General features: G+C 38.2%; 2 protein-coding genes across 3 annotated transcripts; both read right to left on the bottom strand.

Moving 5' to 3' along the window:
- Positions 1-2,433: 2,433 nt before the first annotated feature.
- On the bottom strand, positions 2,434-8,692 carry LOC127657781 (solute carrier family 2, facilitated glucose transporter member 1-like). Of its 2 annotated transcripts, none has more exons than XM_052146683.1 (10): positions 8,588-8,692; positions 8,324-8,484; positions 7,836-8,076; positions 7,495-7,657; positions 6,981-7,168; positions 6,567-6,671; positions 6,340-6,441; positions 6,090-6,164; positions 5,783-5,986; positions 2,434-5,686 (listed from the first exon to the last, which is right to left on the bottom strand). In XM_052146683.1, the coding sequence occupies exons 1-10, from the start codon at positions 8,663-8,665 to the stop codon at positions 5,435-5,437; spliced, it is 1,569 nt and encodes a 522-aa protein (XP_052002643.1). In that variant the 5' UTR covers positions 8,666-8,692; the 3' UTR covers positions 2,434-5,434. The 2 variants fall into 2 exon arrangements, with proteins under 2 accessions (XP_052002643.1, XP_052002642.1); XM_052146682.1 differs by having other exon boundaries at positions 5,783-5,983; positions 8,588-8,685.
- A 5,793-nt stretch (positions 8,693-14,485) lies between these two features.
- On the bottom strand, positions 14,486-20,803 carry LOC127658371 (cytochrome c oxidase subunit 6B1-like). Its single transcript, XM_052147631.1, has 4 exons — positions 20,700-20,803; positions 20,185-20,303; positions 17,434-17,534; positions 14,486-14,772 (listed from the first exon to the last, which is right to left on the bottom strand). Exons 2-4 carry the CDS (start codon positions 20,288-20,290, stop codon positions 14,719-14,721), a joined length of 261 nt encoding a protein of 86 aa, XP_052003591.1. The 5' UTR covers positions 20,291-20,303; positions 20,700-20,803; the 3' UTR covers positions 14,486-14,718.
- Positions 20,804-24,626: the final 3,823 nt, after the last annotated feature.

Here is a 24,626-nt window from a genome sequence, read left to right as displayed (position 1 = left end):
CAGAGTGAGATGCTCCAAAAGCGAATGCAAATACATGTCCTGTGAAAACAACCCAAGTATACAGATTGATGAAATCAATAGCAAAATGGATCGCTGTGGACTATAGGAGCAGTGTGAATGTAATATAAAGATGAAATAATAATAAAGTATGTACTGTATTTGACTCCAGCCAGGTCTCCTAAGAAACCAAATTGGCCCAGTTGCTAGGGAGGGTTGAGTCACATGTTGTAACCTCCTTGTGATCGCGATTATGTGGTTCTCACTCTTAGTGGGGTGTGTAGTAAGTTGTGCGTGGATCGCGGACAGTAGCATGAGCCTTCACAGGCTGTGAGTCTTCATGGAGTCATGCACAGCGAGCCACGTGATGTCTCAGAAGCAGAGGCAACTCCACCCGGATTAAGGTGAGTAACTGCGCCACCACGAGGACCTACTAAGTAGTGGGAATTGGGCATTCCAAATTGGGAGAAAAGTTGATAAAAATAATAAAAAAGAATGTGCTGTATTAATTACATACCTGTTCCATGCAAGCTCTGTTGAATAAAGTAGGCTATGTCATGTCAATGCTTCAATAAACAATAACCATTAGAACTTTTAGTCCAAAGTGTGCACATTTAGAAAAATATGCTCATGTTTACTTCCAATTTCTTGGGGGAAAATATCTAATATTTTCTGCTAAATATTGCGATCGGAAAAGCATTAAACTGTGATACTTTTCAGAACGCTAGATGGCGCTAGAGTGTTATTTATGGCGAGCATTTAGATGTAATTCAAAGTTGATTTCATTTATTTCATTGATAATTTGTCTTTCTCACATTTTATTACTTTGAGACTTCATTCATTTACTTTTGTTCATTGTTTTATTCTTCCATTATCTGCAAAAGCTTTAACATTACTAGTCTGTAATCTTAGATGATAGCCTACCATTACTTTGTACTGTTTCTGTTTTAAGCCATATTAATTGAAGTATCAGATAGATTTTATTTGCATTCAGGGACAATTCTCATTCATCAGTAAGACCAGCAGATCCTGGTAATGTTAGCTAGCTAAAGCAGTCACAAGTGCAGACATCAGTGTAGAGCCAGCAAGTGCCATGCCAACTGAACCTGCAGATAGCCTTATGTCCTTTTCCTTTTATTTATTGAAAATTGGCACCTTATATTGCGTTGACCTATTGTTAGTATGAGAAATAATAGATACTAATGTTCCTTAGAATTAAGTCACTGAATGTTGTTTGCTTACTATGAAACTGGTCTTTGAGAAAGACTTAAGGGGTGGGGGGATTGTTATCATGGCAGGTTCTGTCAGATCACGAGTCAATTTGCTATCAGTTGACGCTCAGCTGATCATGAAGTCTGCCAATACAATTCAGATGCTTATCAGAGTGATCCTATTTACTGTAAGTCGTCCATATATGTATTCCCTTAGCTGCCTTTCTATGGCATGGATGCAAGCTGCACTTAACAACCTCCTCCATCCCCAGCTCCAATTTTCTCTGCATCTGTCTCGTGTTCAGTGCTCTGAAACAAACGATTGCCAGTTTGGAATTCATTTCTTCCATGCCTTGTTTATGATTTATCAACTTGATATAGTACATCAAAGTATTTAAGTGTCCATTTAATCCATTACACAATGAAAGATTGTACCACTCTGCTCTGACAGAATGTTGTAATAATCCTGCTGGATCTGTGCTGGTAACCCTAGGTTTTTTTTATTTGCTACACACCCTGCTCTGTCCATGCATGGCTGCATGGATGGGCGGAGAGTTTGCCCAGAACATAAACATACAGCCAACAACATATTGCTTTAATTGTCTATAAGTAATAAAGTATCCATTCAAGCATTCAAGTCAAGTATTCATTTGACGGGAGTGGTCTTGACTGAATTGGGAGTTATGGACACACAATGGGGGCCCCCAAATAAAGTTTTGCTTAGGGCCCCCAAAAGGCTAGGATATATATATATAATAAACACATACATACCTACACACATACATACCATATATATATATATATATATAGTATGGCTTGAGATGTTGCTTCAATATATCGACATAATTTTCCATCCTCATAATGACATCTATATCTATATCTATATATACTAGATTGACAGCCTCTAATGTGAATACTTTAGTGAGTCAAAATAAACCATCACTTACACAGGAATTACATATTACACCAGTGAGAAATAAATTTCACAAATATCACATTCCAGCTTTATAATCATCTGTGGTTAAAAGGCAAATTAAAGTGCATATTCTAAACACAATTAAATAGCCTTTCCAAAGAAATGAATCAGACAATATTATTATATTATATTATTGTGGATTACATGTAAAGAAATATCTGAAACCATTTTTTTTTCTGGATGAAACAGTCTCAGGAACAGGCAAATAGTCACAAATGCATGATGTTTCTAATCAAATTATGTGCAACGAGTATGTGTTTTTATTTTACAGTTTCATTTGAACTCACTCCATTACACAAAATGAATATGAGCTCATGGCATTATTACAGTATACTGATATATTTAGGACTTTTTTTTATAAAGCAGAAGCTAAAAAGGCTTCATAAATGGGCATTATAAAAGCTATACATATAAGAGAATATATAAATATAATGCATATTTCTAACATAAAATCAGGAAACCATCTTTGGTGCACACTTGGTAAAAAGCAGCTCAATCAGCCAGACTTTAACAAAATGCAGTTTTAAAAAACATAAACAAAACAATATATTTACAATATGTACATAGCTATTCGTAAACAGTGATGTTCTTAAACACACCAAAAACATAATATGTGAATTATTTAGAACCAAATAGCCCATAATTTAGGATGCACACGTATTTCACGTTACACAATAAATGTCTGCTTGTGATCGCTGGGCTTTCATGATTGAAATTCATGTGATCCTGTATCAGTAGAGTCCATTCAGTGATATTGAGTAACTGTCATGAGAAATACTTAAGAAACGAATAAATAGATACTTCATAACTTCAGAAGGACATTTGGAACCAGTGTTAACTGATATAAACTGTTTTTTGATGAGTTCCTCATAACTAAGATCAAGTGCTCTCTATACATCAGTTATTTAACAACTAAACTAATTTGACAACGCACACTTCTATATTTAATAAAACATTCAGCAAATTGTTAGAAGGCCTCTGTAACCAACATTAATGTGTAATAAATATATCTATATCTATACAGTGCATCCAGAAAGTATTCACAGCGCTTCACTTTTTCCACATTTTGTTATGTTACAGCCTTATTACAAAATGGATTCAATTAAATATTTTCCTCAAAATTCTACAAACAATATTTGACAATGTGAAAGAAGTTTGTTTGAAATCTTTGCAAAATTTATTACAAATAAAAAACAAACAAATTGCATGTACATAATTATTCACAGACTTTGCCATGACACTCAAAATTGAGCTCAGGTGCATCCTGTTTCCACTGATCATCCTTGAGATTTTTCTACAACTTGGAGTCCACCTTTAGTAAATTCAGTTGATTGGACATGTTTTGGAAAGGCACACACCTGTCTATATAAGGTCCCACAGTTAACAGTGCATGTCAGAGCACAAACCAAGCCATGAAGTCCAAGGAATTGTCTGTGGACCTCAGAGACAGGATTGTATCGAAGCACAGATCTGGGGAAGGGTACAGACACATTTCTGCAGCATTGAAGGTCCCAATGAGCACAGTGGCCTCCATCATCTGTAAATGTAAGAAGTTTGGAACCACCAGGACTCTTCTTAGAGCTGGCCACCCGATCAAACGAGTCAGCGAGGTGACCAAGAACCCGATGGTCACTCTGACAGAGCTCCAGTGTTTCTCTGTGGAGAGAGGAGAACCTTCCAGAAGAACAACCATCTCTGCAGCACTCCACCAATCAGGCCTGTATGATAGAGTGGCCAGACAGAAGCCACTCCTCAGTAAAAGGCAAATGACGGCCCGCCTGGAGTTTGCCAAAAGGCACCTGAAGTACTCTGAGCATTAGGAACACAATTCTCTGGTCTGATGAAACAAAGATTGGCCTGAATGGCCAGCGTCATGTATGGAGAAAACCAAGCACCGCTCATCACCTGGCCAATACCATACCTAAAGTGAAGCATGGTGGTGGCAGCATCATGCTGTGGGGATGTTTTTTCAGCGGCAGGAACTGGGAGACTAGTCAGGATAGAGGGAAAGATGAATGCAGCAATGTAAAATGACATCCTTGATGAAAACCTGCTCCAGAGCGCTCTGGACCTCAGACTGGGGCAAAGGTTCATCTTCCAACAGGAAAATGACCCTAAGCACACAGCCAAGATGACAAAGGAGTGGCTATGGGACAACTCTGTTAATATGTCCTTGAGTGGCCCAGCCAGAGCCCAGACTTGAACCTGATTGAACATCTCTGGAGAGATCTGAAAATGGCTGTGCACCGACGCTCCCCATCCTACCTGATGGAGCTTGAGAGGTCCTGAAAAGAATAATGGGAGAAACTGCCCAAAAATAGTTGTGCCAAGCTTTTAGCATCATACACAAAAAGACTTGAGGCTGTAATTGGTGCCAAAGGTGCTTCAACAAATTATTGAGCAAAGGCTGTGAATACATGTAGTTACTTGGCTCAAAGCCATGCCTGAATTGACAGCCATGAATACTTGTTACATGTGTGATAAAAGAGACTTTATGTTACTGTCATTTAAGGTTTATGCTGCAGGATAATATATTGTACAGTACAATATTATGTAATACTATAATGAATATCTGTATCCCAGTTTGATGTTTATAACATCTACATCAGGTTCCCAAACTTTTCAGATTGTGCACACTCATCTTTACTTGACAATGTTCAAACACACCCCTCAACCTCAACCTAAACAAGAAAATACCCACAACATATTTTTACCTAGAAGAACCAAATGCTGCTTGCACATGAAATAAAAAAAATAAATAATTTTATGTATCAGGAAATATTGTTGCACATTTAAGAATGGATATTGCTGCTTTCCTTCTTCTCGGTGAGATGGATAGGCCTGCATGTTGAGGTTTGTTTCTCAGGTAGGCAAAATGTCTGCAAATTTTTGACGATATTTACTAATTGACAACAGAAATGCTATTATTACAGTAAAACGACTATTTACGGCTGTTATAATTAGTCATGTAAAATGTAATTTACCAATAAAACACTCATGTGTGACAAATACAAACAACATACAGACAAATCGGTAACGAGATAAAATTTGCACATCCACATATATTTTTTGTATACTCCATGAGGTAATTGTATGCAAAGGGAATCTACATGATCTGCCTGATATGATTATTACATACTTTACACAATGTCCCTGCTGCAGGATTATTATAATTTTTTTAACAAATAGTTAGCTGCCTCTGTTCTCTACACTCTGCTGTACAGTAGATCAGGTTTATATTGTGTATAGGTTAAGGGGTTTTCTCTATCTGTCCAGGTAACTCAGTCATCTGAAACTTCTCTGATGATGGGGATACTGGCAGATGGACTGTACCATCCGGAGAAGAGTAGCTTGCAGCATTAGAGCCTGTAGCACTGGCAAATCCACTGGCAATGTCTTCAAAGGTGCGGCCCTTGGTCTCAGGAACCCGGAAGTATGTAAATATGAAGAAGAAGATGAGGAGGATAAAGAATATGATAAACACGTACGGACCACACAGTTCCTGGAAAGAAAGCAGGTATTAGTATTAATACCATATCAGTGTGTTCCATAGTGTCAAAAATTTATTTTTTCATTAAGGGGTATTTGACTTGCTTACCAGTAGTAGTGGAAAAAGCAGTCCAACAAGAAAGTTGGCGGTCCAGTTGGAGCATCCCGCCACAGCAATGGCTGCAGGACGGGGACCCTGAGCAAATAACTCTGCCACTATGAACCATGGGATTGGTCCAGGTCCCATCTCAAAACTAGCCACAAATCCAAACACTGCTGCAATGGCTAAAATGCTGATAGCTGAAGTTCCCTGCTAGCAATATATGGAAATGAGACAGAGAGTTACAGTAGTTGAGTAGATGAATTCTAACACAATTTAAATGTAAGTTGGGGTTCAAACATCATCAAATACTTACCCCTTCAGATGTTAAGACATCAGTGCTGTTCTGAAGCAGTCCAGAACCATCTTCCATTACTGTTCTTTCAGGTTTCTTAGAGTAATAAGCAAAGGCACAAAAAAAAACAAAAGAACGACATATCATACTGACAATGATGATCAGCAGTTTGGCATGTAGGGCCATTTAATGATTATATGCAACTTTCAAAAAGAGCTAAGTAGGATTTGTTATGTGCAACCTGGCAGGTCAAAAGTACCACCAAACTCACCACCAGTTTAAGAGAAATGGTCATGAGCAGAGCGCAGGAAGCCATTCCAGCCAGTCCAATCATATGAAGAGTTCTTCTCCCTGCCCGCTCCACCAGGAAGAGCTGTTGATCAAAGCAATGGGAACATCCACACAGAGAGAGAACAATCCCAACTTAAGTAACATTTTGGTACATCCTCATGTATTATATCTCTGTTACTGTATGGGAAAGAGCAGTAAGAATCTCACAGAAACTACAGTGAAGACAGTGTTGACTGCACCTGCCCCAATCGTGGCATAGACAGGCCCAGTGATGCCTGCACTTCGGAAAATCTCTGTTGAATAATAAAATACCTAGAAAAATACAGAAAAATCTGCTGCTTAGATCAAGATCAATTCATTACACACTGACAAAATGTAATAAATACTGGTCAAACAAAGGGGCTTTGTGGACATCAAGTGGAAAGTTGTGCAATCATGTCAGTGACTGGACTTCTGATGTAAATTATAGAAGTTATTGAGAACTGAATGACATCAGTAGTTTTGGGAAATGTAGTGACAGTGTCAATAGCGGCTGTGGAAGACCTTTTTTGGGGATGTGCTAATCAAAGATTTGGGTTTATCCACTAATGGTGAGGTGAACCTGTGATGTGTGAGACTCACAGCATTGATGCCGGACAGTTGTTGGGACAGCTGCAGGATTATGGCTATAATAATGGGTTGTCGGTAGGTGTGGTTACGGAACAGTTCTGGAATAGACACCTTCTTCTCCATGGCCATTTTCATGGCCTCTTCCTTCATCTCACGAATGTCATCCTCCACATCTGAATGCCCACAAAGACGTGTCAGCACTAAGAGAAGAGTAAAAAGATAAACAGTCAGTGCTAAAGAGTAAAAATACAATTTAGTGGCTCAGTCTGTCATAATTTACTCACTCTCATGTTGTTCCAAACCCTTATGACTTTCTCTGTTAGGCAGAATGTTAGGGACCTCAGTCACCATTCAATTTCGTTGAATGGAAAGAAAGATGCCGAGAAAATTTAAATGGTGGCTGAAACTAACAAACTCCCTAATATCTCCTTTTGTGTTCCAAGAAGGAAATATAGCCATATTGGTTTGGAACAACATGAGGTTGAGTAAAAGGTTACAGAATTTTCAGGAGGCATAGGGGACTCACCTTGGCGCGCCTCCTCCTCCTGGTTCAAATTCATAAGCAGGTAGCGAGGGCTCTCTGGACAGAAAATCAGCATAACACTCTGTAGCACTGCAGGCAGGACAGTCAAAGACAGCAATATTGGCCACAAATCCTGAGACCCCAGCAATGACTCCAAACCAAAGATCTAATGTAAAATGTACAAAAATAAGCCATTAATAACTTGACATCAAAAGACATCTATTTCAGTATGTCTGTTTAACTCTTTTGTATATAATTAGTAAGTCACCACATATTTGACACAGAGCACACAAACATAAATATTTGACATGTTAAATTAATATTAGTCTATGGTTAAATCTAACCTGTGCAACCAAGATGCCGATGACCACCCCAAGCTGGTGTAGGGTACCAAAAGCTCCTCGCAGTGCTGTTGGAGCAATTTCGCCCACATACATGGGTGTCAGACCCGTACACAGGCCACAGAACACACCAATCACCAGACGACCAAATATCATCATCTCATGGGAGTTGCAGACGTTGGATAAACCCATCAACCCTCCACCAATCAGAGCCAGGATGTTGGACAGCAGCATGGACTTCCGTCTTTACAGAGGAGATGAATAAAGGAAAATGAAAAAAATACATGAATTTAGAGGGAGCTTAATTCTTACTATAATAGCATCCACTGCTGGGTAAAGGAACATCGTTTGGCAGGATCCCATTTTTTAAAACAGAGCTTTTGCTCTACATTCAATTTATAAGTCCATCATCTTTGTTTTATGATTATAATACATAGCATAATACACTCATATTTACTGTATGTTCTTTATTATTCTTTTTATTTTTTCACCTCCCAAGCTTGTTTACCAGAACTCCAACACAGAGAGACCCGATCATTCCCCCCACACTGAAAATAGAAACAGCAACACTCCACAGAGTCGTAACAGTGGAAGCGTGCATGGGCTCTCCAGTGCGCACCAGAGTCACATTTCGAAAGAAGTCCTTCACTTTCTGATCATCAATAGAGAAAGGAAGAAACAGATGGAGAGAGTGTTGGTTTCTGAAGTGCTGAAAAGTCAGTGTGAGTTACTTTTAGAATGATAAAATGATTTACTTTATCAGGTGCATTGATGACTCCTGTGTTGTAGCCAAACTGCAGTGAGCCAATCACAGCCGTGGACACGCAGAACATGAGGCAACACGTCACCTGCTTCCCCTGAAAAAGAGAGAAGTCACATACAGGCCATTACTGTGACATGCAGAAACTCACAAGAGCATATGAAAAAAATAGAGAAATAATAAGCAACCCTACAAAGTCTCAAAATGTGCATATACATTGCAAATATGGCCACAAATGGTGTCCTTTTTTTTTTTTTTGTCACTACTTGCACTACCAGTGTCATGTGAAACAGCTCTGCGTGTGTGTGATGTTTCAGAATAACAACATATTACACAATACCGTATTTACCAATTTATTTCTGAAAACAACAACAGAATAAACCTGGTATCACATCAATAAACTACACTGAATAAAAATTAACCTAGAAATGTACTTCGTGTAACATCTAAATTAACTAGTTTTATTCAATCCAAAATATTATTCAACATCTCTGAATCAACCTGAATAAGTTAGGTTACAGCAACAAAATTGTTTTCTTTAAAATAGCTTTTTAAGGTAACAAATGCAGGCTGCCTTTTTAAAGTGCAATTATACCTCATAACTGCAGTCATTCATTAAAGCAGAGTATACAGTACAAAACAAGAAATCAATTAAATCAGTCATTATTCCGACCTGAACTGCAATATTAACAACCAACTTAACGTTAATATATCACCTGACGTAATAACTACCATTTTTGTACTCATGTATAATTTTTTTTATGAAATACTGAAACTGTCTGGATGGTCATTTCCTTAAAAATGTGGAAAGAGAGGTTGATGTGCATGGTTAGCTTTGGGCTAAGTATCAGGCAATAAATATCATCTGTATAGAAGTTGATCAGAAATAAAGATGTCAGTACACTGTAAACCTGATTGCTACTTCTACACTCTAAAAAGGTAGTAAGTTGAAACCTGCAATTGTTAGCTTAACTTAATGAACTATTGCTGCCTAGTCCAACCCTTAAAAATAAGTTTTGTTGCTATAACCAAATGTATTCAGGTTGATTCAGTGATGTTAAACCATATATTTGACTTGAAAAAAACTGGAACAAAGGACTCATCAGCCCCATTGATAAGAGAAGAGATCAATTAGACCCTAACAACTACTGAGGCATCTGTGTGAACAGTAACCTGTGGAAGATTTTCTGCAGCATTTTAAACACCAGACTTATAAACTTCCTTATGAAGCACAATGGCTTGAGTATGTCAAATTGGATTCATGCCAAAATGTTGCACATCTGACCACATTTTCACCCTACAGACACTAATTGATAAATATGTTCATCAAAATAAGATATTTTTGCTTGTTTTGTATACTTCAAGAAAGCATTCGATTCAAATTGGCATGGAGGATTATATCTCAAACTTATTGACAGCATTGTAGGGGAAATTTATATGATTTGATCAAATAAATGCACACAGCCAGTCAATGTGCTGTTAAAATTGGAAACAAAAGAACAGATTTTTTTTACTCCAGAGGCATGGAGTGAAACAGGGCTGCAGTTTAGAGCTAAGAGAGCTAAGAGAGGCGAGGAGTCCCCTCTCCCAGCTGTTGCTGAGACTGGCTGACCTCACTCCTGCAGAGATCAGACAACCTCAGGACAAACTCACAATCATTCGGACAAAACAAATTCTAAAACAAAACAAAAAAAAAAAAAACATCACCAATTGTACAAAATTAAATATCAACACAAATTGGAATGTTATTCCGCACTAAACCGAGAGTAAACAAGACAGACGTGGGAATCCCGTGAGGAAAGTCTCTGCTCCCACTGCAATATGGGAATGATGGAGACAGAGCTGCACTTCCTCACGGAATGCCCAAAATATGAAATCATCAGAAACCACTATTATCCCAAAATTAAAAATATATTTCCCCAATTTAATAATTGCTCCACAACTGAAAAGCTAAAAGTCCAAATATAGCCGCAAGATTTGTAGCATCCTGCCATCTCCTGAGGGACAACCACAACTAAGGAATGAACATTCAATAATATTAACCCCCCACACCGCAAACCCCTCATTACAAATGAATGTAGATAATATAGTTTATTAGTTAAAGTAACTTGATACATATTGATCATAATATATATATTTTTTTATTATCTGTTTTGCTTTAATGTTTTTAATGTGTTCCCTTTTTATTGCTTGTTCAAATTCAAATTCAATTGCTCTAAACTATTTTCTATGTTGTTTTAAATGCTTTGACATTTGCTTTGGCATTACAAAAAATTACTTTTGTCACACCAATAAAACAACTTTAATAGAATTGAATTGAACTGAATCACGACAGTCGGATGTGAATGTCGGAGACAGTGAAAAGGCGGCTTTAAGCAATATCTTTGTCAACAGTTCTATAAAAGATAATGTTGCACTATCGTGCTTTTATAGTCTGATTCATTGCTCTATTATCATAAACACATAAAGAAAAATATTTAGCCTACGTTTAGTTCTGCAGAGCTTGTTTTTTCAGTCAGATGTCGCTGATGTGTTGAAACTTCTACTTAAACTCTTTCGGCAGTGGCGGGTTTTATGAGAGAGTGGGACACGAGCAGCTGCAGTAGCTACGCCTGTTTCGATAATGTGTGAGTCTCACGATTTGTAAACGAAAACTTAAACTGTAAGACTTTTCATTGGAAATTAAGAATGTGGTTGTGTCTCTATAATAAAACGCCTACCTGGCGTTTCTATGATGCTCGAGACCAGCTGCACGCGCCATGATGTCCAAACTGCTATCTAGGTTATTAAATGTGCTGTCTAGGTAGGCACCACGGCATGTCTGAAGTCCTTATTTGGTGATTTGAACACAACAGAAAGGGTTGTGAACAGGGCTGGATTGGTAATCATCCCAGTACACCACTGGATGTGAATCCTGCCTCTGTTCCTTTCACGCTGCAACTCCGGATTCAGTCCAACTAAAGCCAGAGTCCGCTCTCTGTGACATTGAAACAGTTATTGTTGTCATGTGAGTGCTGCTGTGAGAGATTGACGCATTGACCATCCTCTCTTCCAAGACTGGACAATTTGCGGGGTTTGTCGAAGCACTTGATAGGCTACAAGTGTGTGATGTAGCGATTAGCAAATGTTTCATTGTCTATGCTCGTATTAGATGTAATATGGTTTATGGAAACGAGTGAGGCTTATGCACATTACAATATAATTTCAATATTTGATTGAATCCACACATAGGACAATCGCTATAATCATGGATAGCCTAATATACAGTTTGAAGAGAGCTATAAACCCTAGCACTGTCATTCACTGAAAAAAATTTTATTAAAAAGTTGGTTTAATAAAAACTGACTTGAAATGCCCAATTTTGAGCTTATAACTGAAATATATATGTTCCTTGAATTGTTTTTTTTTCTTTAAAAACAACAGACTTAACTCAAATAGTTATAGTAAATTTATAGTGAATACCAATACTGCCTTGAACTTGAATACATTAATTATGTTTCCTTGATCAAAGGGAAATAGTTTTTATTAATAATTAATGAGGTTTTAGCGCTTTTGTAGACTTTACACTTTATTTGAAGAATGCAAATAGTTGTTTCGTGTGATGTCACCATTAGGTTGATCAGTGTCCCTTTTGGTCAATTTGGACTCTATAGGTGTAGTTCTGTTTCTTTAGACTTGTGACTTTAGGGTCTGTCATTTCTCTCGTACTCTTCACGTCAACTGGATTTTCTCTACTAGAATCGAAGACCTGTATTCATTTGTAGCCTAAACCTGAGCACAATGTTAAATTACTGACCTAAAGTAATTTCACGTTGGAGCTCGTCTATCCAACTCTTAAAGTTGAACACATTTATATCCACATCACTGATTAGGGTTATTAACTGGTTAATACCTTTTCCTAAAAAAAGTAAAAATGCTCCGTAAAGGTTTAAATGCTCCATAGAGTATTCATCTAATAGGAAAATTCCTTCTTATATAAAATGAAGAATCTGAAACATTCTTTTATTCTTCTTTAAACTGTGCTAAATTTGAGAATGTTAATTGCTCTTACGTAAATTACATATATTTTAAATAATTATAATTTTTTTTAACTAAATAATGGTGTCCTATTGTAAAAATTCCTGATTGACTTGTGGGACTTTCACCTGTTTGTAAACTATATTAATTTTATTTTACTTTATTTTAATGTTTGAATTTATATTTATTATTAACAGCTAAATGAGAGCTTGACATTTCACATCTTGCTTGACACCTCCTGCCTCAAGAATAATGTTGTTATACATGCACAGACAAACAAAAATTATATTTCCTGCGAATATTAATATCAGAAATACCAGGAGAAACCAGTAAGCATATTCCACAGTTAATGTAGCCTACAAATACAGCTTCATCTGTTAAGAAGAAAAAAAATACAATTATTTGCTTTTAAATAATAATTGTATAACCAAAGTTATTAGCTCATTTAATTAACTGGCAAGAGTGTATAGATGATTGTTTCTTTGTATATATCTCCCCATTATGTTTTGGTTTGCAGTGCATCATTAAACCTGGTACCATGTTATCAGGGTGACAAAGTCAAGTGTGCTGGAAAACAGATAGCATCGTTACACCTTTAATGACAATGAAAACTGCTTTGTGAGCATGAAGGCATTGGTTCATATCCTGATTACTACTCTTCCTGTGTTTCATTGAGAAAGACACTTTACTACTGCTTTTTGTATTGCAGAATGTCAGATAAATTACCCAATCTAACCTGATCAAATAACTTTTGACCTTCTGACTGTTCCATAAGGCGGGAAAAATCATTTTGTTGTTACTGTATGTGATGGTTGGATCTGACAACAAAAAAACTTGAGAAACCAAAAGACTTTATGATAAAGGTAAGGTAAAGACAAGTCAAAGCAAATGTGTCAGGACTGAAACATTCTCCTTAATGTATTTCCTGAAACTTACATAATTACATCTCTTAAATGTATATTCAGTTAAAAAACCACAAAATTAAATTCATAGGAACAACATACAATCTAAATAACGACCTGTAGTATTTGATTCATAATCTGAAATGCCATTTGACTATCATTGGTTGACTGTGGGAAGCCGTCTCAGTCAGGGGCTTTACTTAAAGTTGGTAAATGAACAAACAAATAATAAAGATAATAAACAATTCCCATAAAAAATATATTTATTTCATTAGAAACATTTATTATTATATTTACAATACATTTTAATCAGCTGTCTACTACTTTAAGATCCTACTGCCTTTAACCAGCTAATTTTCAATGCAATGAGCTCCCAAGTCATGTTACTTTACTGCCATCTGCTGTTTGCAGATTATGCTTAATACGTTTCCCGGCATTAATCAAGTGGCTCTATGTAACCTTGTATTGACTGCTTATTACTGACTTACCTTGTTACTTTATACTGCCAATTCAAACTGATTTTGCCTCTGAGATGACTTGACCTCTGCATGGTTAAAGCCAGCAACTAAAGGGAAGCACTAATATAAACAAAACAAATCCTGTAGAATTAAGAGAATAAACCATGGTTTTTGACCCCTTCACAATTCCAACCCTGCATACGGGCCTAAAATATATATATTTTTTACCACTGTTGATTTTGGCCTGCTTACTGGGGAGTATTCAGCATAAGCCATTACTTTCAGTAAGGCTGCTTTGGAACAATAATATGTATTGTAGAATGTACAGTACAAATAAAATTAGATTTTTCTTCTCCAATTCCCCACCTTAAGGAGTCACTAGAGACTCCATTGTCAATAGGAGGTCAGACTTAAATCTTATAATGTTACTAATGTAAACCTAACTTGTTTACATGGCAGAAATAAACACTTAATTACTTTTACCAAAGCAGACATAAAACAAACACAAAAACAAAATTGGTTGAAATTGTGCATCTTTATTTTGTAAGTTTCAACAGTAAGTGAAACCAAGCATGATGCCATGTTATGACCTCAAAATGCTGACTTTGACACAGTTCCTCTCTAAATTAGCTTTTATCCTTATGCTTGAAAACCAATAAGACAACATCAAAATGGGATCATATTAGTAATTACAATGAGGTACTCTACAAAACATTAGGTGTCCATAGGTTGAAGGTAACAGCAAGCATTTAGATCTTTCCAGGGAAGCTTCCATCCTCAATCTGGCCATCCCATTTCTCAACCTGAATAAAGAAAACAACAACACACTGCATGTCAGACATACATTCCAGCAGACCATTACTACATTTTTATCATTGTTCTCAAAAAATTTCACAGTGATCAACTGTCTCTGGCTGTATAAATGGGAAGAGCAATATTAAGTCATAGAGAAGATTGTTGACCGAGCAGATCTTTAAACGGTCCTCTATAATTAATTGCAGGATTTAGCAATTTCAGAAGATGTACTTTGACTTAACTCACTAGAGTTCTTTCCTTGAACCAATGTGACAGTGATACTTATTTGTGACAAACCCAAGCTTTGAAACATGCTGGGTGGGGTGAGTGAAAGTAATGAAGAATGGAGAACTCGGAGTAACTAACATGAGGTTGCACTATGACTGTGCCAATTTGTTTTCTCAACATTTTGGTTATTAATGAAATCTTCTGCTAAATTGATACATTTTGAAGAGGTCAGTTAATAACAGTGGGATGTGGACCACGAAAGTGGGTGAGGGCGCTGGCTAGTTGTTGTTTGTAGATGCGTGGTGAACCATAAGGAGATGTTCTGGTATACACAAGTCCAGATGTTTATGGAAGTAGTAATAACTTGCGTTATATGACTTATATGATAGTTGTAGAATGCCCATATACCGATTGCACAATGTTATCAGGCTAAACTGTTTGCACAATGTTATCAAGATTATCAAGTAAACAAACAGGTTTTAAAACATATGTGGGTTTAGTGTTATTCTTTTTTCAAGAGGGAAATTTGACTTAATTCACAGTAAGACAAGATTGATACCGAAGATCAGTCTTAAAGTCAAAGCAGAATTAGAAAAAGTAGGATAATGAACAATATTGCTTTGTATCCTATTATTGGGTATCAAGAAATAACTGTAACCCTTAAGTCAAACAATGTGGAATGCAATATGCCATTAAAAAAAAAAATGGATTTAATAGAGGCATAAAAAAAGAGGGACCCATACGACACACAGCATTCCAGAAGTATCCGAAACTGAAGAAAGCCGCCTCAAAGGTATGCATGAACTGTGCAATGACAAGTGTATTGCCAGTCTCTCTCTATGCCGGTGGCACAAAAACAGATTAGAATCTCTTTAATTAGTTTACGTCAGCATTCGAAATGTGTATGTCGATAAATAACTAGTCAGTCACCATGATTTGACAATGTTGGAAGCTGGTCTGGTATAAATGGGCCATATAAATTGTTTTAATTATTTCAAAAGCAATAAAGACACTCAATACATTCTATTGTGAAGGCGCAACGATCCAAGAAAGACAGTCCTGATGAAGAGGCCACGGTCTTCATCAGAACAACACTGATATATCCAAAATATTAGGCTGTCAAATGATTTGCTTACAACTTCGTTTCTTACTGATGCATTAGATTACTGGCCGGTGGCATTCATACTTAAAGACAATTTCATTCTACAGTATTGGATAAATATTTGTTTTAGAGGTAGACATATACATCAGTTTTACCCATGCCGATGGTTGCTTTTTGGAACTAAGGGTTATTGGTAAAAAACGATGGTGATAGTTGCAGATATAGTTCTTTTAAACAATTAAATATACAGCATAGTAACATGCCAAGTCTCCGTCATTTAAAAATAAGAGTCCTGATGCGTTTTAAGCTTGTTTACAGTTAAAAGTCCCAAAGTGCTTCACATTAATAACATTTGAAAATTACCACATACCAACGTCATAATAAAAACACAATTCAAAATAAAAGCTAGATGCCTGAAATTGAAGAAATTGTGACAGAAACATATACTGTATAGTAAAATGTAATATGCACTGTAATAATACATCAAGCAATATATCATAAGCAAGACTGCTGTTGATTAAAAGTTTGAAAAAAAATTGCAATAATGTTTTAAAGTTCCATTTTCACTTGTTAAAAGATTTAAGAATGACTTGATTAGACACCATTTTGATGATGAAATTAAACTCTAAAACTTGGAGTTCTGGAAAATAATATTTATTAAACTATAATTATTTAAATAATTATTAAATGATTATAACTAAACAGGTGTGTTTATTAGCACAATCACATTAACATATTTTTTGCTATGGTATCGAAATTGGTACGGAGAACCATGAAATTTCACTGGTATCAGTACAGACAAGTGTAATTTTGGTACCATGACAACACTATCTGAGATTTGATTAATTTTGTAGCCTCTATGGTGTACCTGTCATAGTAAGGATTTATTATAATTTTTTTAATTCGACATAACTATCGGCTGATTAAATCACCACCTTATTTACTGATATCGGCAAAACCCACTATCGGTTGAGCTCTTTAACCCAAAGCAGGAGAGGAGTCATCAACATTTCTGTCTATTTTTCCCAGAAGAGAAAGTGTAAATCTTAGATGCGTATAACTGCTAAAACTTAGCAACTTCTGTGTTAAAAAAAAAAAAGGGGTTTCTCCCCATTTACTGCCTATGAAGTCAAAGCTCATGCACAAGCCTGGAACAGGGTGTTCAAATATACCTCTAGTGAAGGGTTTTCTTTGGAATAATGTACACAGATGAAATATGTGATAAAATAAGAACATGTACTAACAATATAAACAGAATCAACTGATTTCATGTTGACTCTTAAGGTTCTAATTTCTAATAGTGTTTCAGATAAATAGACATTTTTAGTAGAAGTCTTACCCAGCTCATTGGGCACAGGCTCTTGTAGACTCTCTGATACCATTCACAAGGAGAAGCATCCTGTCCTTTGCTCGACAAAGCCTTACTACACCGGTGAAAGTCTGAGAAAGAGAGGCATATGAACCATTAAATTATATGGATTTAAATCAGCCAGAGATGGTCCAATGTCTACGAGTACACTAAAAATATCTACTGTTTGTTATGCAAAAAACCTGACCTGACACATTTACCTGGCCAACGCATTGCCAAAACGTGGTCCAGTTGAACATACTTAACCGCGTTCTTGCGTTACTGCTGCAGTAACAAACACTAGTACTCAAGAGGGCAAAAGAGTTGCCTTCAATGGTTTGTGCCATAATACCTGAATAAAACGGTTTACAGCAAAGCATACATTTCTATAATATATTTTCTTTAACTTACTTTCTCAGCAGTAGTCACTTCAAACTGTTGCTCCACCATGGTTGAGGAGTTGAAAGAAAAAAACTCATCATAGAAGCAGACAGGTCACGCTATTGTCCGCTGTACTGCCCTTTACGGCAACATTGAGAATGCAACATGTCCTCACGTAGGGTTATGAGTTGCGGTCTGGCATATTTCAGAATGTACCGATGCACAAATCTAGTTAGAAGCACCTGCGTTCATGTGCTTGCATACAGTTTGTTTTGGGCTTTACTCTTGATACTGTTAATACATAATGTGTTGGGAATTTGACACTTGTGTGCTGATAGTAATATATCAATAGAATGTACGTTTCACATTGTTGGTGAAAAATAGTAATCCACACATAGCACAATGAATAAAAAAATAAAAAATTGTTTCTTTCTATTGGACTGTAAATCCATCCATCCATCTCTGTGCACCTCTCTTCGTTCAGCGTAAATGCTGTTTAACGTGCATGTGCTCTCATAAAGGCACAGCGTGCTAGTATTGTTCCCACAGCAAAAGTTACTTTTTCCTCTCATATTAAGCTTGTAAAGCACTGAATTAAACTTAAATCAAATAAACTTTGTTAAACCCCAGTTATACATGTGACTGGAAATTTGAGCTGCTAAGTTTCCAAAGTGTAAGTAGGTAGGAAATGTTTCTAAACATAATCCTTCGACATGGCGAATAACGTTTGATATGAAAAGAAGCAAAATCACCATGTAATGACTATAGGCTGTTATAATTATCAGAGCTCTTCAGCTTGATGACATTTAAATCGGTCTACTTCATATCAACCTCCTAATATATCAGTTACATTTCTCATTTCTGGACTGTACATGTATTATCTTTGTGTATCAGTCAGTTTGGTCTTGATTGTGTTGTTAAATTTCATGATTTGGTCTAATATCTATCTACTGTGTATTACACATCACAACTGTTTTAGTAGCATGGTCTCCTCTCTCAGGAATACATAGGTTTAATACATTCAGCTAACAATAAAATTGTTAACTCACAAACCGAATCTTTGATTCTGCTTGTGAAAACACTACACGTGGCCCAAAAGTTGACAGGATGACTAAACAGGTGACCAGAAATCCATTATCCCATCTACTTAACACTTTGTTGAAAAAATTTGTAAATGGCTAGACAGTTCAGGTTAATGTGATGCATTTATTAATACTTATATGGGTTACTGCAAGGCACAAAGCTGTAATGTATAGTTGTTTTGCAAATTATAAATGTGGTATGATTTTGGGGGAAATTGTCTTAAACACATAATATATATATATATATATATAAACATTTAACTACAGACACTTAAAAGCCATGGTGGTAAAAACCATTTCATTTTTGTGTTGGGGCAAGTAAAAATTTGAACACAGCCAAGTTGAATAAAATAAATAAATCCTGAACATGATGGGGCCCTATATTCAAAAGCTCAAGTGATTAAATCCATATCTTATGAAGCGATAATATAGGTGTGGGTGAGAAACAGATTCATATTCTATCCTTTTTCCTATACATTTTCTTCCCTGCCCAGTAGGTGGCAATATGCATGAAAATGATAATTGTCAAAAACAAATAAGAACTAAGGAGAGAAGAGCACTCTGGATGGTTATTTGAAAGTGGAGACTTATAGTAAAAAAGGACATAAATACTGATCTGTTTCTCACCTACACCCATCATTTCACTTCTGAAGACATGGATTTAACCACTGGAGTGGCATGGATTACTTTTATGCTGATCTATGTGATTTTTGGACCTTTGCCGTTTCAGACCCTATTGACTTGCATTGTGAGGTCTAACAGAGCCGAGATATTCTTCTAAAAATCTTTGTGTTCAAAAGGAAGTCACACATCTGGGATGGCATGAAGGTGAGTAAATGATGAGATGATTTTCATTTTGGGGTGAACTATTGCTTTAAGCTACCTGCCGTGAGTTGGAAGTCCAACAGTATGGATCTAAACTTCTAACACAAGCAGTGATGTAAGAACTGGAGATTTAATAAAAACAAGGACTCTACTGTTGTTGTGACCTTGAAAAAAAAAAGCACTTAAGTCAAGTTTGCTCCAAGTCCTACTATCAGGCTATGATTAATCAATCTTCTCAAATAGCATCTGCTGAATGGCAATTAACAGAGCCTCATATTCATGTTGATGATTTTGTACAGCTCACACAGATACACTTTTCTCTTCTAAAAATAACAAGTTTTCTAACTTATTACTAATAAGCAGTCCGACTGCACCAATGGCACAATAAAATCTTCATTCACTAAAAAATTGTTTATTCTAACGTGTGACTTATAATGCTTTCCACTGCACTTACCGACGTAATTCTGGAAACAGTTTCGTGTCTGGTTGGTGTTTGGGAAACGGGCATCGAATGGAGCCGTTCTGTAGTTCTTGATCTTGTCCTCAATAACATCAGCCATCTTCACAGATAGTCTGCAGGACATCGAGTAAACATTGACAATCACACTTTCAGTAATAGTTTGAGTTGGTGCCACAGTGAGTGACAGACGAGGCCTGTCTTCATGGTAAATTTAAACCGGTATCCTTCAAATTAACTCTCTAAACATTTAAAGCATAACTGTACCTTGTAGAGAACTATAATAAGTTCATCCGAAGTTTAAAACGGCTGGCATATTCATTTAAGTAACATAACCTTGGTATAACCGGTTTAAGTAGCCTGCTGCTTGCTAACGGACTAATATAAACACACCGTTTCTCTCGAGGCGCCCAGTGTTATTCAGTGACTTTCGCTGTCTCAAAATGCCTTACACACAAGACTAACAATTTTAAGATACCTAGAGCGAGACAAATACAATTGTTGAGGCCTACCTTCAGTTGTGCCCTTCTCCTGATGTCCTCTGTAAAGACTTCTTTATTTTTAGGCGGTTGGCAAAGCAGCTAATGGTGCATTAACGCCACCAACTGGACTGGAGTGTCCATAACATCGATAACAGGAGAGAAGAAAAAGACTCAATTCTGTTATATAAACCAGTTTCTTTTAGAATCCAACATTTAGATATTCCAACAGTGCATCATATACTATGTACTGACCGGATGAATATTGCAAAAATGTCTATAGAGATATGTTGATACCTTGAGATTAATTATTTTCTCGTCATTTTTTTGTCTTTTTTTTCCTCATTTTTTACTGGAGAGAAGCACATATTTAAAAGATTCCAGCTGATCGGAGTATATACCGTTTCCTGATATATGCTTTCCTATTATTTAAAGTGAACTGTATAGACCAGAGTGCACCAATACAGAGACGGGTGATTATCTCCTTGTCCTTTAAGTCAAGTCATTTTTATTTGTATAGCGCCTTTCACAACACACATCGTTTCAAATCAGCTTTACAGAAGATCAGGCATTAACAGAAGATAAAACTGTAATATCTATTAAGTCTTCGAGTCATCATTGTGTAATTTGATAAAATACGATTTTGAATTGTGTTTAAAAATAAGTAATTCATTTATAATTGTTTTTATAACCCCAGAGAGCAAGACAAAGACGACTGTGGCAAGAAACGTCTCTGGTTACTTAACTGTAACCCTTGTTCCCTGAAAAAGCGGAACGAGATGCTGCACTGATTTAGCGATTGGGGAACGTCTTTTAGGAGTGACCAGCTGTGAATATGTATGCAACACATCAGTGAAATTGACTGGAATTTATAGCCTCTGCTGGTGACATCATCAGGATGCACCGGTACCAGGGGCTATAAATAAGATCCGCCACAGGTGCATTGTCAGGTATTTTGTCTGAAGAGCAGTCCCGGGGCATCCTCAGTGCGGCAATGAAGCGCAGCATCTCATTCTGCATTTTCAGGGAACAAGGGTTAAAGTTAAGTAACCCGAGACATTCCCTATCAAAAGCTACACTGATTTAGCGCTTTTTGAACAAGAATACACACGCCGCCGCACTGCGGATGTCTTTACCCCGTACGGTTGTGTAGTTTGTGCTCACAAGAACGCGAGAGGTCTCAGACATGAGCTTGTGACTCAAGGACATAAGAGCCCGAAGTGGCATGAACTTCCAAACTATAAAATCGTATGAATGTATGCAGAGAGGACCAGCCTGCCGCGTTACAAACATGCTGTAGAGGGACACCTCCAACCAAAGCTTTAGAGGAAGCGACCCCCCTGGTAGAATGAGCCCTGATACCTACTGGCGAAGCTTGACCGCGCGCCTCATAGGCCAGGACAATAGCATCCCTCACCCAATTTGTTTGTTTGGTGGCGGCTGCCCCCCTGTTATGGCACCCATGACAAACGAATAGTTGCCCTGACTTACACCACAGTCTGTGAAATTTCTCCTGATCCGGCATTGTAAATGGCAGGGAACAGAAGGCTTCAAGAGTGACCGGATGTACGGCCGAGAAAGGAACCGTAGGCAGGTAGTCAGGATGAAGGTGCAATATTGCTTTAGCCATTCCTGGGGTGTTATCTAAGCAGGATGGCAAGACAGACAGAGCCTGCAAATCCCCAATTCTTTTTAAAGAAGTAATTGCCATAAGAAAAACCATCTTGAGAGTGAGAAGCTTATCAGACACTGACTCTAGAGGTTCAAAGGAGGTCTCAATCAGACCCTCAAGGACTATCGCTAAGTCCCATGAAGGGATCCTGGTCCTAACGGGAGGTCTTAATCGCATGGCCCCACGAAAGAAGTGAGCAGGCAGAGGATGTTTCCCCAATGGCATCCCATCAATCAGGGCGTGGCAAGCTGAAAGAGTGGCCAGATAAACCCTGAGAGTGGCAGGGCATGTGCCTGCTGATAATTTTTCTTGCAGAAAGTCCAGAACTGAAGCAATCTGGCAGTTAACTGGATCTGGATTATGTGCAGTGCACCATCTTTCAAAGACACCCCATTTATTGGCATAACTTCTTCTAGTAGAGGGAGCCCTAGCACTCAGAATGGTCTCGATAACTTCAGATGAAAGCCCAGTGTCCCTCAGTTGGTACCCTTCAGGTGCCAAACATGAAGGTTCCACAGCTCAGGCCGGGGATGAAATATCGTCCCCTGTGCCTGAGACACAAGGTCCCTCCTCTCCGGAATTGCCCAAAGCGAGCCGTCGAGGAGAGACATTATCTCCGAGAACCATACCCTGTTCGGCCAACGCGCCTTGCTTGCGAACTCTGGCCAGAACTCCCGGAAGCAGAAAAACCAGAGGAAACGCATACAGGCGCATTTTGGGCCAAATCTCAACCAGATTTGTCTCACTACCTCGGGGTGGAGTTTCCACTCCCCCGTCGGTATTTTCTGTCTGAAATGGTCTTATGTGCAGAAGGCTCAAAGGAATCACATAGGACGCAGATGCCATGAGACCTAGTATTCATTGATGCTGACAGTGGAGCTGAACAGTGCAACTTTGACCTAGCCTGATTTTGCTCAGGGTATTCTGAATGGTCTCAATTCGAGCAGGATTCAATTGTGCCCACATCATGATCGAATCCCATATGATCCCCAGATACGTAGTTCTCTGAGTGGGAGAGAGAACGCTTTTTTTGTCGTTGAGTCTCAAACCCAGAGAAACGAGATGAGCTAAGACGATATTCCTGTGCTGTCATGCCAGATCTTGTGACTGTGCTAGTATCAGCCAGTCGTCAGACAGTGCGGATGCCCTGAAGTCGCAGAGGAGCCAGTGCTGCATCCATGCACTTGTGTGCGGGGTGATAAGGCTAGGCCGAATGGAAGAACCCGATATTGGAAAGCTTCGCTCCCGAAAGTCAACCACAGGAACTTCCTGTGTTGTGGCAGTATTTCTATATGAAAATATGCATCCATGAGATCGATCGTGACTAACCAATCGTAATGTTGGATTTGAGACACGACCGTCTTGATGGTTAACATCTTGAACTTGAGTGCCTTGACTGAGCGATTCAAGCCTCGAAGGTCTAAAATCGGACACAATCCCCAATCCTTTTTGGGAACCAGTGAGAGTCTGTAGTAATCTGACTCTCTCGCTGTAAGGGGAACATGATCTATGGCCCCTTTGACCAAGAGATTTTGCAGTTCTTTCGACAGTAGATGTGCTTGTTCTGGTTTCACGGTAGTGGGGTAGTGGGGTAGTGGGGTAGTGGGGTAGTTGCGTCCTCTGCCGTTGAAACGCAGAGGACGCAAACTAATTGAAATTTGTAGCCTTTTTCTACTGTCCTTAGGACCCACATGGAAACACCCGGCAGTAGCTTCCACGCTGCCAGGTTCTCTGAGATGGTATCAATTTTGACACTTCCTGTTGAGGGGATTTCGAGTGTTCCACGTCCTGGACTACGGCAGGATGCAATGGAACACCCAACATTTAGCTGGAAACTGCTAACTCCCGAAACACCAGAGGCGGCGGGAATGGAGAGGTTTCGTTGGGGTATCGGGAAGGTGCAGGTGGGTGTTTCACGCACCCCGACCCGAGGCGGGCTACCCCCACACAAGTCTGGGTGCAAGACCGTCAGGACTTTCTCTTTCTGGAGATAATGGTCCTGAGGTCTTGGTTTGGAGGCTGCTGAGGGCAACGAGCCGGTCCCCAGTCCTTATGAGGGGTAGCGTGATCCGCCAACTTTGTTTCTGAGCTTCCCGTCTGGAAGGACCGGGGGGGGGGGGGGGGGGGGGCTGGGTGGCTAGCGGCCCCTCCCTCTGAGTGTGGCGAGGAAGGAATTGCCCTCATGACTCTTCGCCTCCTGAAACCTGGTGATGACTGTGTTCATCGAGTCACTGAACAAGCCAGAAGGTGAAACCGGGGCATCAAGAAGGAACAATTTGTCCTTATCT

This window comes from Xyrauchen texanus, chromosome 17 (genome assembly GCF_025860055.1).
Source record: "Xyrauchen texanus isolate HMW12.3.18 chromosome 17, RBS_HiC_50CHRs, whole genome shotgun sequence".
Lineage (NCBI taxonomy): Eukaryota > Metazoa > Chordata > Actinopteri > Cypriniformes > Catostomidae > Xyrauchen > Xyrauchen texanus.
This window is presented reverse-complemented; position numbering and strand designations above follow the sequence as displayed.